General features: G+C 40.0%; 1 protein-coding gene across 1 annotated transcript in view; it reads right to left on the bottom strand.

Moving 5' to 3' along the window:
- DZANK1 (double zinc ribbon and ankyrin repeat domains 1) overlaps positions 1 to 14,096 on the bottom strand; it is a 1,079,146-nt gene that overhangs the window by 879,119 nt on the left and 185,931 nt on the right. Inside the window, exons 4-5 of the mRNA XM_086926915.1 lie at positions 791 to 908; positions 272 to 365 (exon numbers count right to left, since the gene is read on the bottom strand). Of these exons, the coding sequence (XP_086783041.1) occupies positions 272 to 365; positions 791 to 908 (212 nt within the window). The remainder of the gene's footprint in view (positions 1 to 271; positions 366 to 790; positions 909 to 14,096) is intronic.

The raw sequence follows: 14,096 nt of genomic DNA, 5'->3' as shown, positions 1-14,096 counted from the left end.
TTTTGGTAAGAAAAAACTGTCTTGAGTCTGAACCCTAATTCTTGTCCTACTTTTCATTGTCAAGGAGCTGAACACGTATTGGCAGAGAAAGATATAACAGTACACTGGATGGAAAACATGAAATAAAGAATTATGAAATACAGACAGCAGGGAAACAATTTAATTTTAAAACAGTGAAACCGATCAAATAAAGCACATCACAGAGCAACAGATGATATTTTTGGGATTCTCTCAAAGTTGGCCTTAAAGAAGCAAAAACTCTACACTATACCTTGAAAAGAGCGAGTCATATCCCAAGCAGACTTGCTTTCTCTAGTTTCCTCTTTCTTTGTTGATTTTGTGGTCGACATTCCATCTCCCAATTCCTGAAAAGGCAAATGGAGTTCAAAATGTGGTCCTGTTAACAGCTTTCCCAATTCTAAATACGATGTGAGAGATTAAGTAAAGCAGACTACAAAACAGACAATTAAAAATGTTGTAACTGAATTCTACAGAAGCTGGTCATTTTAAAGTACAGCCAAAAAGAATGCTCCTAAGACCAATGCATTATCTGGAGAGATGTATTACTTTTATAGCAAAACAGTGCTTCTATTTTGGGAAATAGCCCTAAAGAGCAATTATTAAAGACAACACCTATGCACAGATTTTGAAATGTATCCATGGTTGGTTATGTGTTCTTAGGCTTTCTGTGTCCGGCTAAGACATTTTACTGTATATAATTAACCATGATCTGGTGTCCTTGTGAACAGAATGTACAGCATATCAAAGATTTACAGTTGTTGCAATGTACCTGCTTGGAAAGCTCTTTGAGAAAATTCTCTTCATCATCTTCATCTGAAGACACTGCTTGTGGAGGTTCATATTCGACAAGAAACACCTTAGTAACAATTCCGCTCTCCCTGTTATCCCTGCAAGAGTACAAACAGGTGGTTTGTAATTGGACACTTGAACCCAAAGGGACTAAATACTTTATATTAGACCTAATTGATTTTCGGTTTCCTTAACCACCTACATTACAATGAAAATGTGTCTCTCTGATTGAAGAAAAAGTTGCTAAATAATTTTTGGGAACTCATAAACAGGATACAAACAAACCTTCAGTGATATAATCATTAGTTGAAAGTCACCAGGAGTGTAACATAGGATCCTGCAGCACACGCATCCCCCTCCCAGAGGGTGTCAACCTAAAAGACTGAGTATCTGTGAAAGATGGGTTTGTTAGGTGTCCCTCGCCCCATTCTGCCTGGTGGCTCCATCATGTTTCACTGCACCACTGCAAGGCACCCATTATTGAGAGTGGGTTAGGAGATTGGCAATCAGCTGCATCATTAGATCGGTGATATCTAGACTCTTCCTGGCTGAGAAAATGCAAGTGTGAAGGTTTAACCACATGCGTGCGGGGGTTATTTATGCGCTACGTGGCTTTTTAGCAAAAGCTGCGTTACATGACGAGCTCAGCTCGTCATCAGCACACGACCACCGTGGCTGATGACGAGCTGAGCTCGTCATCAGCATCGAAGGGGTTAAAGAGGTCAGTTTTAGGTCTCTCAATGGAGGTCAGATCTTTAGCCCCAGAAGAGATGATAGACATTTGAAAGGTCTGGGTCACCAAATTGTAAAACAGAATACTTGGAGTGTTCTGGAGACGTGGAGCAGATCTGAACTAGTGAAATGAAGAGAGCATCTAGAACTGTAGTGCTTTATTTTCATGGTGAGGTATGGAATTTTCTTCAATGCATTTGTAGGTGCGGTTGATGGTCTGTGTTACGACGTGGGTTGTTTTCCTTCTCTGCATCTCTTTATGCCTATGAAATGTTGAATGGAATGTGGAATAATATCATCAGTGTAACCATAGGGATAGAACTCAGTGGGGGCAGTGCTTAACAGCAGCTGGTGGAGTAAGCTGCTGTTTTGTTGGTGGATCAAAAGGCCTAAGGAAAGTAACTGAGTGCATGGATTTCTTCAATGAACTTAACAATGGCGACAAGCTGCTTGAGAAGGAGCAGGCCACTCGTTCACCAACACCCCTTGTGAACCCAGTGTGGATTTATAGCAATTTGTGACTGGACTGTTGCTGTTAAAAATCTATGAAGATTAGTACAATGAGTTCTTTCAAAGGGGAATCTCTTTATCGGTATGGCTACTGTTGGAAGAAGATCGGAATGTAATATTTAGTGATTGTGACCAACGATTTGCAGGAGACTAAAACAATACTGTTATAGAGATTCTGGTTGGTGTTTGAATGTGAATCCTGGGAGCAAGCGTGTCATGAGCAGTAGAAGGATCAGCTGCCTGAGAACGACCTGTGCACATGGTTGGCCTTGTTGTTCCAGCGAGAGCTGCATGAACATGTGTCAGACGACATGCATGCATTGAGGGCATCTAAGACCCACATGACTATATGAGATATTACGCTGACGCTTCAATAATTAGCGTTATAGCTGGTAAGCTAGACTGCATCATTACTGAGTCGAAGCACCAACGTTTCATGCATAACCACCAGGCCAGTTTATTGTTTCTCGATGATCGTGAAGAGTGGTTGCTGTTGCTCGTTCCAAGTAAGTGTTTCCGACTCAGATTATTTAACTGAATGTAAATGTAAATGTGTGTGTCTTGTAAAGCGCACTGCTACCCGGAGGCGTCCTGGCGCTATAGACCACTGGGGAACCCGTCCTGGCTTTCCCTGTGAGATGTTCCCTCCTGGGTATCTCCAAGGTGAAACCAGGCATCCCCGGCGTTTGTGGGGGGCCGTTGTGGAGATGAGGCAAGCTAATGCCCAGAGTTGCCGAGTGTGATCCCTGGTTAGAGTAGGCACCGAGGCGAGAACTATTGAGTCCTCTGACCCTGGTTCACGACCCTGCCGCGTCGGGAATTGAACCCTAGTCCCGGGCCGTCCTCTGCTTCCGGGTCTGCCGCCTCTAACCAGTGAGCCACACCACTCCATTGTGACTATCATCATTGGCAATACTGAAATTTGCATACTTCAAGTTATAACTAATGGAACAACTGAAATCTACGGGACTCTTCATATTTCTCAGGAGCCGTAGTTATTATTTTAGCTCATTATGTTAGTTTATTTGTGTAGCCTTTTATTTGAGTTGATTAAAGTGGCTCGTTTCTTTAGCGTGTTTGTTAAATTTTTGTTCACAGGGTTATTTGAGAATGACTGCTGCTAGCATGTTGCAACCTCCACAATTGTATCAGAATTGGGGGACCCACTGTTACTATGGAAAAAATGGAAATATTTTTGGATTCCTACTTAATAGCTATAGGCGGGGAAATGTTTTCTGCAGCAAGGAAACAAGGGGTTTTGTTATACACCCTGGGTATTAAAGGACATACTATTTATGGGAGTTTGGTTGAAATTGTAATTGTAAATGGAGAATGTGAGCCCAGGGATGTATAAGAGATGTTGTTGGTGTTTTTGGAGAGATATTTTGGGCCACATATTAATATAGTCATGGAGAGACACAAATTCTTTATGAGAGTTCAGACTAAAGGAGAAAAGGTGGGAAACTACGTTGCTTCATTGAAAAGCTTAGCTCGTACTAGTGAATTTGGTTATTTAACGGATTCCCATACTCGTAATCAATTGTTGCGATGCACCAATAATCCTAGAGTTCAGAAAAAACTGCTGGCTAAGTATCCTACATTGAAGGAAGCGGTTGACATTGTAGAAGGTATGGAACACACCATTTGTTGGGCAAAGGAAATGCGCAGTACTACAGCGTGTACAATGGAGAGAATTACTGGACAAGCTGATTAGAAGGATGGAAATGAAGACCGTAAGGAAACAATATGTCCGTTGTTGAAGAAAAGATCTAAGAGCAATTTGAGTTATTCCAAATTTTTGAAGGACTCCAAACTTACAAAAGATGTCAAGTTTAAATATTTTAAGTGCGGTAGTTCAAATTACCTTTCCAGTAATCCTATTTGTAATGCTCGTAATGTAATTTGCTGATGTTGTGGGAAGAAGGGCCACCTTGTTTATGTAAGAATGCCAAAGTTCATGGATTTGTAAAAGCTCTTGAAATCAGTCAGAGTGCCATTTTGCAAGTGGTACCCTCTGTTACTAATATTGGACATGAAGAGGGGTAACTGGATGTGGGTCCTATCACTATGCCTGAATGTGAAATTGAATGGATCTGATGGTTTTGGCTGATTCGGGCTCACCATTTACCTTAGTGGGTTAAAAACTGGGAGAGGATTTATGGTGATGGTAACATACCCCTGATGCCATCTGATATAAATCCGGAGGGATATGCAGTTATGAATATTGATATTCTTGTATATACCCTCATGCAAAATATACCGCCTTGAAAATTAATTTCAAGGGAGAGAGAGAGACTGTCAGGAAGATTTATTTTGCAAAGAATTGGGATAATCTCAGGCTGGCGTCATCAAAGTGTTTTGGGATTACCCTCAATCCCAATTCCCCTGATAAGATTCTTTAGGTGGGTAATATTGGTGAGGATGAGTAACTGGTGAATGAGTTTAAGGGGATATTTACAGATGACCATGGCTTATCGAGGGATTTTAAACATAAGATAATTTTAAAGGAAAGTTCGAGACCTGTGGTGCATTATGTGAGGAAAGTGGCAAATTTGATATTGAAACTGCTGCAGGATGAATTAGACAGGCTGATGGGGGTGATTGAAGAAATTGAAGCCTCTGAGTGGTTGGCCACTGTGGTTTTAGCCCCAAAACATAATGGTACAAAGATCTGTATGTGTGTTGATCTGAGCAATATCAACCAGTGCATTTGGGTTGCCTGTCAACCATTGCCTAACATCAAGGAAGCCTTGGCGTTGCTCAAGGATGTGTGTTCTTTTAGTGTAATGGATCATTCTGCTGCCTATCACAAGATACTTCTCCACGAGGATTAAAAAGCTCTTACATCTTTTGTAACACCTTGGGGAGCATTCAGATTTGTGAGGATGCCATTTGGGTTGGCGTCCACAGCTGCTTTCTTCGGATGTATGAAGAATGTGCTGAGTGGAATTGATTTTATTTTCTTCCAAGCTGCCACTCTGCTGTATGGAAAGAATAAAGACGATCATGATATTACACTCAGTAAAATATTGTTTAGATTAATGGACAATGAGAAGAAAGAGAAGTGTAAATTTGGAATGGGATGTGTGTCTTATTGGGTCCACACTATATCGGGTGATGGTATTATTCCTAAAGTGGAGTTAGCAAATGCGATTATTACTGCACCTTCGCTATGTGACAAAACCAATTTAGGTAATTTTTGGGGTTGACGGAGTACTACTCCAAGTTTGTCCCACATTTTGCTTGTGTTGTACAGCCCTCAAGTATTTTGTTGAAGTGTGCAAGTAGTCTGTAAGGATGGCTACCTTGTCCCCTGTTGAGATCCCTGAAGAACCATGGAACAAATTAGGAATTTACATAATCAGTCTATTTGAATTACTGCCACTGAGTGAAAGGTTAGTCTTGGTTGACTATAGTGGGTATAAACTTGTTTTGTACGTTTGATTACAACTAATTGTGTGATTGAATTCTTGAAGGATGTTTTTGCATGTTGAAGGTAAACCCAAGACCATTATTACAGATAATATTGAGAGATTGTGTGTTCTGAGAGGTGAGAGAATTTCTGGAAAGTCTTGGCATTGTTCATCACTGCACTTCCTTGTATTGTCCTTAAAGCCAATGGCTTTTGGTTTTTAGTGTGGGCTGTGTCCAACAGTTACCAGTGCATCTCCAGTGCCCCACATGTGGTCGGGGAGCTGCTAACGATTTAAGCTCCATGGTCGGTACGTCCCCTGAAGGTACACAAGACTCGTTGCAGTAAAGGTGTGCCTTCAGGCACTCGTGGCCCGAAATAGAGTTCTGAGCTCCTGCCGCACATGAAGGCCATATTTTCAGAAGCCTGCCGCATGCTAGTCAGCTGGCCTGACGTGGCGCCCAGGCATTGTTAATTACATTAATGCATTTTGGCAATGGTATAGCCGAAATAACACGAGATTTGGGAGCCATTTTGCTGTGGGCTTGACCCAATGATAAAAATAAAAAATTTGCTGCTGTTTTTCTGACTATGTTGGTGTGTTGTGATGTGTCCTTTGACAGTTACTGTATTGGGATTTGAGGTGAAGCAACAGGAGGAAGGCTCTGTAGGTTAGGAGAGTAGTAGTTTGGGTAGGAGGAAGGAGATTAAGATCATGGCAAATATTATTACTTTAATCTCACTGATAGGAAGGTGATTACAACTAGTATGAAGAGAAGGCAAAAGATTTACCCAAGATTCCTGAGGGGAGGATTAATACAATAAAATAAAAGGGGGTCAGATAATGAATATTGAACCTTATCAGAGGGAGATTCTGATAATGGTGAAAAGAAAGGTAGAAAGAAAATGAATACTAAGCACATTGAAAAAGGGCATATACCCTTAAAAAGTGTCATGGTCTTAGCACCTTAAAGGAGAGAAGTGCCCTAAGTGGCACGCAATCTAAACTGAAAGGTGTCCTATATGCGGCACACATGAAAAGGGTGTCGTTTTTGGCAGTCATGAGATTGAGACTCAGAATGATGAGTCTTTTGGAGAAAGAATATCTGAAAGATGATGACAAATTTGTTGATTAATATGCTTTAGATCTCTAGCAGGAGTATGATGGGGACAATTACCTATTTGGTGAGAATGCAATCCCTTCTACATTGAAGGATAGTATTAAAAATCACTAGGGGGAGAACTTTTTTCACCCCATGATATAAAGCACCAAAGAAGTGCAGAATGGTTGCCCTTGGACAAGTGGGCAAGTTTTTCAAAAAGTGAATTAAAAACCCACGTGAGAAGGAGGTGAGAAATGTGTTGAAAGAAGAGTGCTCAATGATAACGTCTGCCTCACCCCTAACGTAGCTCCTGAGTTGATCACCTTTCTATTTAAGATGGGCAGAGAACCCCAAAAGGACTAGACAGGTTCTTACAACAGTGCGAGAAAAGGCTCCTGGATGTGGTTGGTCCTCTAGCATGAATAACTGACATGACCGAGGAGCCATATATTAAAGGCCTTTCATTGGACCTCAACCTGTTAAGAGGTTAAAGCCAAAGTGCTATTGTATTTTTGAGCAATGTAAACGCAGGCCTTAATGCTGAAAGAAGGAAGGTGGTCTTAATGAAAATAAACCCTAAATCAGATTACTTACCGGGGAAGGAAGCTAGAGAAAATCCAAACTGATTATTATTTGGTTAAGACATGGTCAAGAGCCTAGGAAAATACGCTGCCACTTCACGGCCTTGGACAAGGCTCAAACTAACATGTGTAGAGTGTTTAGTGGAGGCGTTTTCAGAAGGGCCAGCAGAAGGGGACTTTCAGTCAGTTGTGGTTTCCAGAGGTTCCATTACAACAGCTACAGGCAAAGAGCCTACGGTAGAGGATACCAAGCCGGTGCAAGTGCATCCTTCTACCATCAGAGAGGCCGCTTTCAGTGAGCAAGAGGAAATAGGCCCGATGGTCAAAGGACAGCTGGATTCCAGGGTGAGTTCAGTTACTTCTTTTTTCAAACGAAGAGTAGGTGGTTGACTAAAATATTTTGCCAAAGTTTGGGAGAGTATAACACCAAAGATTTTAGATACAATTCAGGATTTCAATATAAAACTTACAGAAATACCCATTCAGAATGACCCTCCAAAGAAATTGGTTTTAAAATCGACCAACACGGTGTGGTAGAGAAAGAGAAAAGGACTATGTTAGAGAAGGGTGCAATTGTAGAGGCAAGCAAAGAGAACAACGTTTTTGTGAGTCCCCTCTTACTGGTAGAGAAAAAAGACAAGTGTTAGAGACCTGTTATAAACTTGAGAGACGTGAACAAGTTTATAGTTTACAAACACTTCAAGATGGAAGGTAGCCATCTTTTAAGGGACATGTTATTGAAAAAAGATTGGCTGGTTAAGTTGGATCTGAAGGATGCTTATTTTACGATACCTATGGCAAAGAGTAGGATCAAATCGATCACTTGTGTTACCTTCCATTTGGTCTGTCCTCAGAGCCATGGTATTTCACCAAGGTAATGGGGGCAGTGGTAGCTTTCCTGAGAGAGAGGAGTATACAATGATTATTTATCTAGCCAAAATGTTGGTAATGTATCTATGTCAAATCAACTCCTGAAGGAATTGGACATGGTCGGTCAAGAATTTACTGAAAGGTCTAGGCTTTGTTGTGAACAAGGAGAAGTCATTTTTGACTGCAACAAACACTCTGGAATTTTTAGGGTTCATGACAGTCACAATCAATTTAGTTTTATTACTATCAGTGAAGAATGTGACCAAAATAAGGAAAGAGATTCACTATGTGCTGGGAAGAGAGTTGTTGACTCTATAGGAATTAGCAGGGCTAATAGCTCTGTTATCGTCTTAAATTCAGGCAGTTTTTTCTGGTCCGTTACACTATCTGGCACAGCAGAGACTGGACTCCGGCTTGTTTGCACAAGTTGAATTTAAGAGAGAATGATCTTTGTTGGAATTGTAACTCAGTTCCAGGCACCCATGAACATATGTTCTTTGATTGTACCATATTAGACTCCTTTTGGGGCCTGATTCAAAAACATTTATCATTAATCTTTAATACACCTATAGTTCTCTCTTTACCTATGATTTTGCTGAGTCCATGGGCCATAGATACACCTTTACCTCTTGACAGTATATATTTTTAGCTCTCAGATTTGCTTGCATCCATTGCAATCAAAATTACACTTACAGAATGGAAATATTTTCACCTCCTTTCTTACTATACTTGGTGGGCATGGGTTTCATATCTTCGTGGAGCTCATTCTTTTATTGAACAGAAACATTATTCGCCCTCAAATGCAAGTAGGGTATAGCGTTCTTTGGATAACTACATGTATTTATCTTCTCAAGGGTTGGTAGCTCAAAATCCTTTTGAATCTGTTTCTTAACTTACTTTTCAGGAGTGTAGCAGATGTTCCCTCCTGCCATCACATCTTTCTTTCCCTCTGGCATCCTTTCCTCTTTCTTTCTTTCTTTCTTTCTTTCTTTCTTACTCTCTTTCCTTCTTTCACCTCTTACCCCTCGCTGGTGTATCCTATTTACGCAGCAATACAAACTCACACATGACTTTGCTGGGATATAAGCTAATATTTCATCTGTCCCATATTCCTGGATCATTTTTGCATAATAACTTTGACATCTAATTATCCAAATCCAGTAGTTCTTTGTTATATAGTCCTTTTTAATTCCTTCTTTTTATATATTGGCTTCTGATTCTTACGTATTGCTACTGTATTGCAAATGTATTTCTTTTTAACTAAAACAAGAAACATATTTGAACACAAAAATACTGAAAGTGAGAGCCCTTTGATCAGGCTTATGGTATGGAGACAAGCTAGACCTAGATCAGAAGCAAAGGTGGATTTAGGTTGGTGGCTAGAAAATGTAGACTTTTGGAACGGACAAGCGATCTTTGGTTGTCCAGATTTCGTATTGGAGTCAGATGCGAGTATAACTGGTTGTTGGGGTGCATGTTTGGATGTACAGGAGACTGGTGGATGGTGGGTAATCATGGAGATTAAGCAACACAAACTGTTTAGATTTAACAGCAGGACTCTATACTCTCATGAGTTTCCAGCACTGTTGAAGATGGACAATGTTTCTGCAGTGACCTATATATAGATCGATTAGGGGGCACCAGGTCCCATGGACTGTTGGAGTTGGAAAAGAGCTTTGGGTATTTTGTTTAGAGAAAAAAATCAGTTTGATGGCAGAGTATTTGCCTTGGAATGATTGGAATTTGAGGTTTTTGAAGGATTACAGCAATTGGAAGCTGAATCAGGAGTGCTTCAAGAAGATAGATTGGTCATGGCATCCTCTGGAGACAGATCTTTTGCAAGCAGGTTGACATTCCAGGTAAAGAATTATTACAGGTGGATGCCAGATCCAGGGGCCCTAGCAGTGGATACTTTTCTACAGAGTTGAACAAGCGCTTATGCGTTTCTCCCCTTCGCTATGACTCTTAGGGTTCTGCAGAAAGTAAGGAGAGAGGAATGTGTTCTACTGCTGGTAACTACATTTTGGGTGTCAGAGTTGTGGTTTCCAATGCTTTTGGAACTTGCATGAGAAGTACCATTTTATCTTCCTGCGATGGAGAATTTGTTGAGACACGTAGATGGGAGAGGAACATCCTTTGGTTCAGACAGGGGCTTTGTTTCTTGTCTGGGAAGTATCAGGAGATCTTCAGGTGTGTCAGGAACAATTCAAAAAAGGTCTTAGCTACAGAACAATACATTGCTACAGATCAACATTGTCTGCCAGACACAGTCAGGTTGATGATAGACATGCGGGTAAGAATGTGTTGGTTTGCAGGGTCCTAAAAAGTATCAGATTGCGGAGACTTCAAAGGGCAATATATGACGTCTTTTGAGATGTCAATATGGTTTTATTCTTGTTGACCTCATGGCCAAGTAATAGGCATTTGGGGTTGAAAAGATTAACTATGAAGTTAGCATCTTTGTTGTGTTTAGTTTCTTGTTGCAGAGTTTCAGATGTAAAAACTTTGGGGGTAAGTTACAGATTTTATGACACCTTTGTGGTGGTATTTGATATTACAAAAAGAACTAAAACAATGTCAGAGACTATTATCCGACATTTGAAGAGTGTAAGAATGTGTGTAGTATATTGAATGACAGAGTATGATTCTAGAATGGAGAAGTATCATCTGAATGGAGTGAAACAATTATTGATTTCTTTTGCGAAGCCATTCAAGGCTGTGACTACAGCTACTATTGCAAGATGGGTGAAATGTACTATGTCGATTTGCAAAAATGTAAAGCTCATTCAATGAGAGTTGCGATGGCGAGCCAAGCTTTTTGGAAAGGCAAGAGACTGGAAGACATTATGAGAGTGGGTAATTGGTTGAAAGCTTCCATGTTTGCAAAAAATGATTGCAAGCCAATTGATCACATGGCAAATGTGGTATTAGAGAGCTACCAACATTCATAATGATAGCCCCAGGGCTTCTAATGAAATAGTGATTCTCCAAATAAAGTGCATAGAGAATCTGAATTATATTAAAGACATGGAAGCTAGCAATATCCCGCCCTCCTCTCCCTGTTTTTATGGGAGTAATGTATGTTAATTTGTAAGTAAAAAAAACTAAAAAATACATAAAAAATATATTTTTTTAAATCGGAAAAGATCTAAAGATAACTTTGGTTACTTTATATTTTGAGAGAATCTTTAACTATTTTTCTTGTTTCAGAAAACAATCAATAATTCGGTGTACGGAGAAAGAATACTCATGTGAGAAATGGATGTGTGAAAGAAGAGAATTCATACAGACAAAGCAAGTGGAAGGAACAAGGTTTAAAAGGGGAAGATGATTCCATGAAGGGACTATTTATATGTTGAGGAAGGTTCTAGCTCTGGATTGTTAATGTTTTATGGTGTAATATGTTCTTTAAAGTGCTGAAAGGAGTGGCATTAAAAGATTTATGCATAATGCTACCCTCCGTGTCTTTAATGAAATTCTGATTTCATTTCAAGACCGGAGACTACCATTATGCAATTACTTTTATTTGCTACCCAAACATGCAACCCTTTAAAGAATACTGAATACATCACAAAGTAATAGAATGTTCATCTAGCACTATAAATATCATGTGCACTGCTTCCTCCTCCTCTTTTAATAGCTGCCCATCGCCACATAGGTATATCAGTTTCACTTCTCCTTTTACTTGTCAATTATTCTTGTGAATTTGTTACTGAATTATACTGCTAAGATCACATAAAGCATGTGGTTTATATTATTATGTCGCTTTACTTACAGTTCTTTTAGTTTCTTATAACTCCTTACTATGTTTTTATCCCTAAAGTGTCTTAACTATTAAAATTGTGTTTCTAGCGTTTATTCTTCACACCCTTCCAATTTACGGGAGGGCCAGGTAAGTCGTAGCATTGTTAGAACATTTGCTATAGTTAAAATGACTCCCCTATAATTTAAACTAGAAATACAGAATCCGACTTTTCTTCTTTGTTTAGTTTGTTACCGAGGATGTGATCAACTGATTAGAGTTGCAGCGCGTCCTCGGAAGATTTTGAATAATGTAAAGGGCGTGACATTGAAAGTGACTAGGTTTATCGAAACATGCCGTTCATTACACTCCGGAGCATAGCACTGATGTTGGTTTAAGGGTATGTAAGACAACAGTCAAATGTTTTCATACTACTATCTCAATTATGTAACATATAACAGCATGCTAATAATTAAGGCAAATCTATTTAATACTTCTAGTACTGAGTAATTACACTGAGAAAGTAGTTTACATTTGTTACTATATTTTGTATGTGTACAATGATAATGTATGTGTTTTCATTCAGTAGCCCATGTAGTTTTTTCTAAGCGAATACTACTGTTTAGCTTGTAAAGCAATTAACATGTATGCTATATCCGACTCCGTTAGATATACTCACTAGGCCCAATTCACAGAACTAACTTAAGACAAAATCCTAAACTTACTACCATTTTGATATTCACAGAAGGCACTTACTCATTTTGGTATTCACGGAAGGCACTTACTCATTTCGGTATTCACAGAAGTTAGGAGTCCTAACTTTAGTGAATACTGAAAGTCTTAAAGTTAGGATTTTTCTCAGTTTAGGAGTAGTAAATTTAGGACTCCTAACTTTAGGACTCCTAAATGCCTTCTGTGAATACCGAAAGACTTAAAGTTAGGATTTTTCTCAGTTTAGGAGTAGTAAAGTTTAACAGCTAAATCAGACTCTGACGCATCGTGATGTGTGTGACTGTATACTCACACAAAGCAGCCATGTAGGAATGGTTTTAATCATTGAAAAATGGCTGCTATGAGCGTGCATTCATCGTCATGCTTTCCTACATATAGCGGTCGTCTTGAAATGTACTCAACCATCCCAAAATGAGTGCAGTGTGAGCACTTGTCATGATGCGTGCACAGGAATGCATTGAGACGCAGAGGGTGCCACTTTGGTTGTTTTAGTTTACTATATCAACATGGCTGACAGCAAGTGTTAAGTACAACAAGCATTCACAATGCAATAGGTCTCGCAGTGACATTGTTTTGAGTAAATGGCCTTATAAATGACATTTTTTTTTGTTTTTCTTTTGTAAAACATAAATTAAAGGCATTGTAATTTAAAATGCTAATAGTCAAAAGTTTTGTAAATGCAAAATCTATTGCATCGCATTTACACGAGTGTGAGCTATTTCGTTGGAAATGGTAATGGCTTTTATTAATGTGATTTTTATTTTAACAACATAAATATAATGGAGTTCTAATGCATTAGCATAAACTTATGTAAATGCGATATTTATTTTATTTCCAAGATGTTGAGCTATTTTCATTGTAATTACAATGCTTTAACTTTGTGTTTATAAAACCTACAGGGTGTGCATTAATATGCACACCTTGGTAAACGCATTACAATGCAATAGGTGTTGCAACTTGAGATGTACTAAGAGAGATGTGTAGGCCTCAGTACTCTGGCAGTAGGAGGGTTGTAATGCACAGAGAGGTGTATAATAAGGCCTCAGTCTCTGGCAGCATGGGTGAAATGCACTGATAGAGGTGTGTAGACCTCAGTCTCTGGCAGTAGAGTGCTTGAGATGCACTAGCAGAGCTGTGTAGGCCACAGTTCTCTTGCAGCAGAGTGCAGGAGATGCACTGACAGCTGTGTAGACTTCAGTCTATGGCAGCAGGAGGTTGAGATGCACAGAGAGAGGTATGTAGACCTCACAGCATAGGTATGTTTGTACCTCTTCCTGCTCATGGACACAACAGCTCCCCCCCCCCCTTCCCTAGGCCTCAAACACACACACACACCTACCCCCGGGGTGGGGGAGGCACTCACTTTTGACTTGGCTCTTGTACTCCGCCAGCACCCCTCGCTCCTTCCACAGCTTCCTGTGGGATGTCATCCTCAGCCCTTTAAACTCCCCACCCTCCTCAAATGAAAAGTTCCTCTCTGGTCAATTTACCCTTCCAAGGGCTCCGAGGGCGTCGGGGGGCTCTTGCCCCCCGTGGGAAGGTGCAGGGCAGTGGTGCCAAGTACAAGGGCAGTCCCAAAGGGTAGATGTTTAAGGCAGAGTGAG

The sequence above is a fragment of the Lissotriton vulgaris genome, chromosome 6 (assembly GCF_964263255.1).
Source record: "Lissotriton vulgaris chromosome 6, aLisVul1.2, whole genome shotgun sequence".
Lineage (NCBI taxonomy): Eukaryota > Metazoa > Chordata > Amphibia > Caudata > Salamandridae > Lissotriton > Lissotriton vulgaris.
This window is presented reverse-complemented; position numbering and strand designations above follow the sequence as displayed.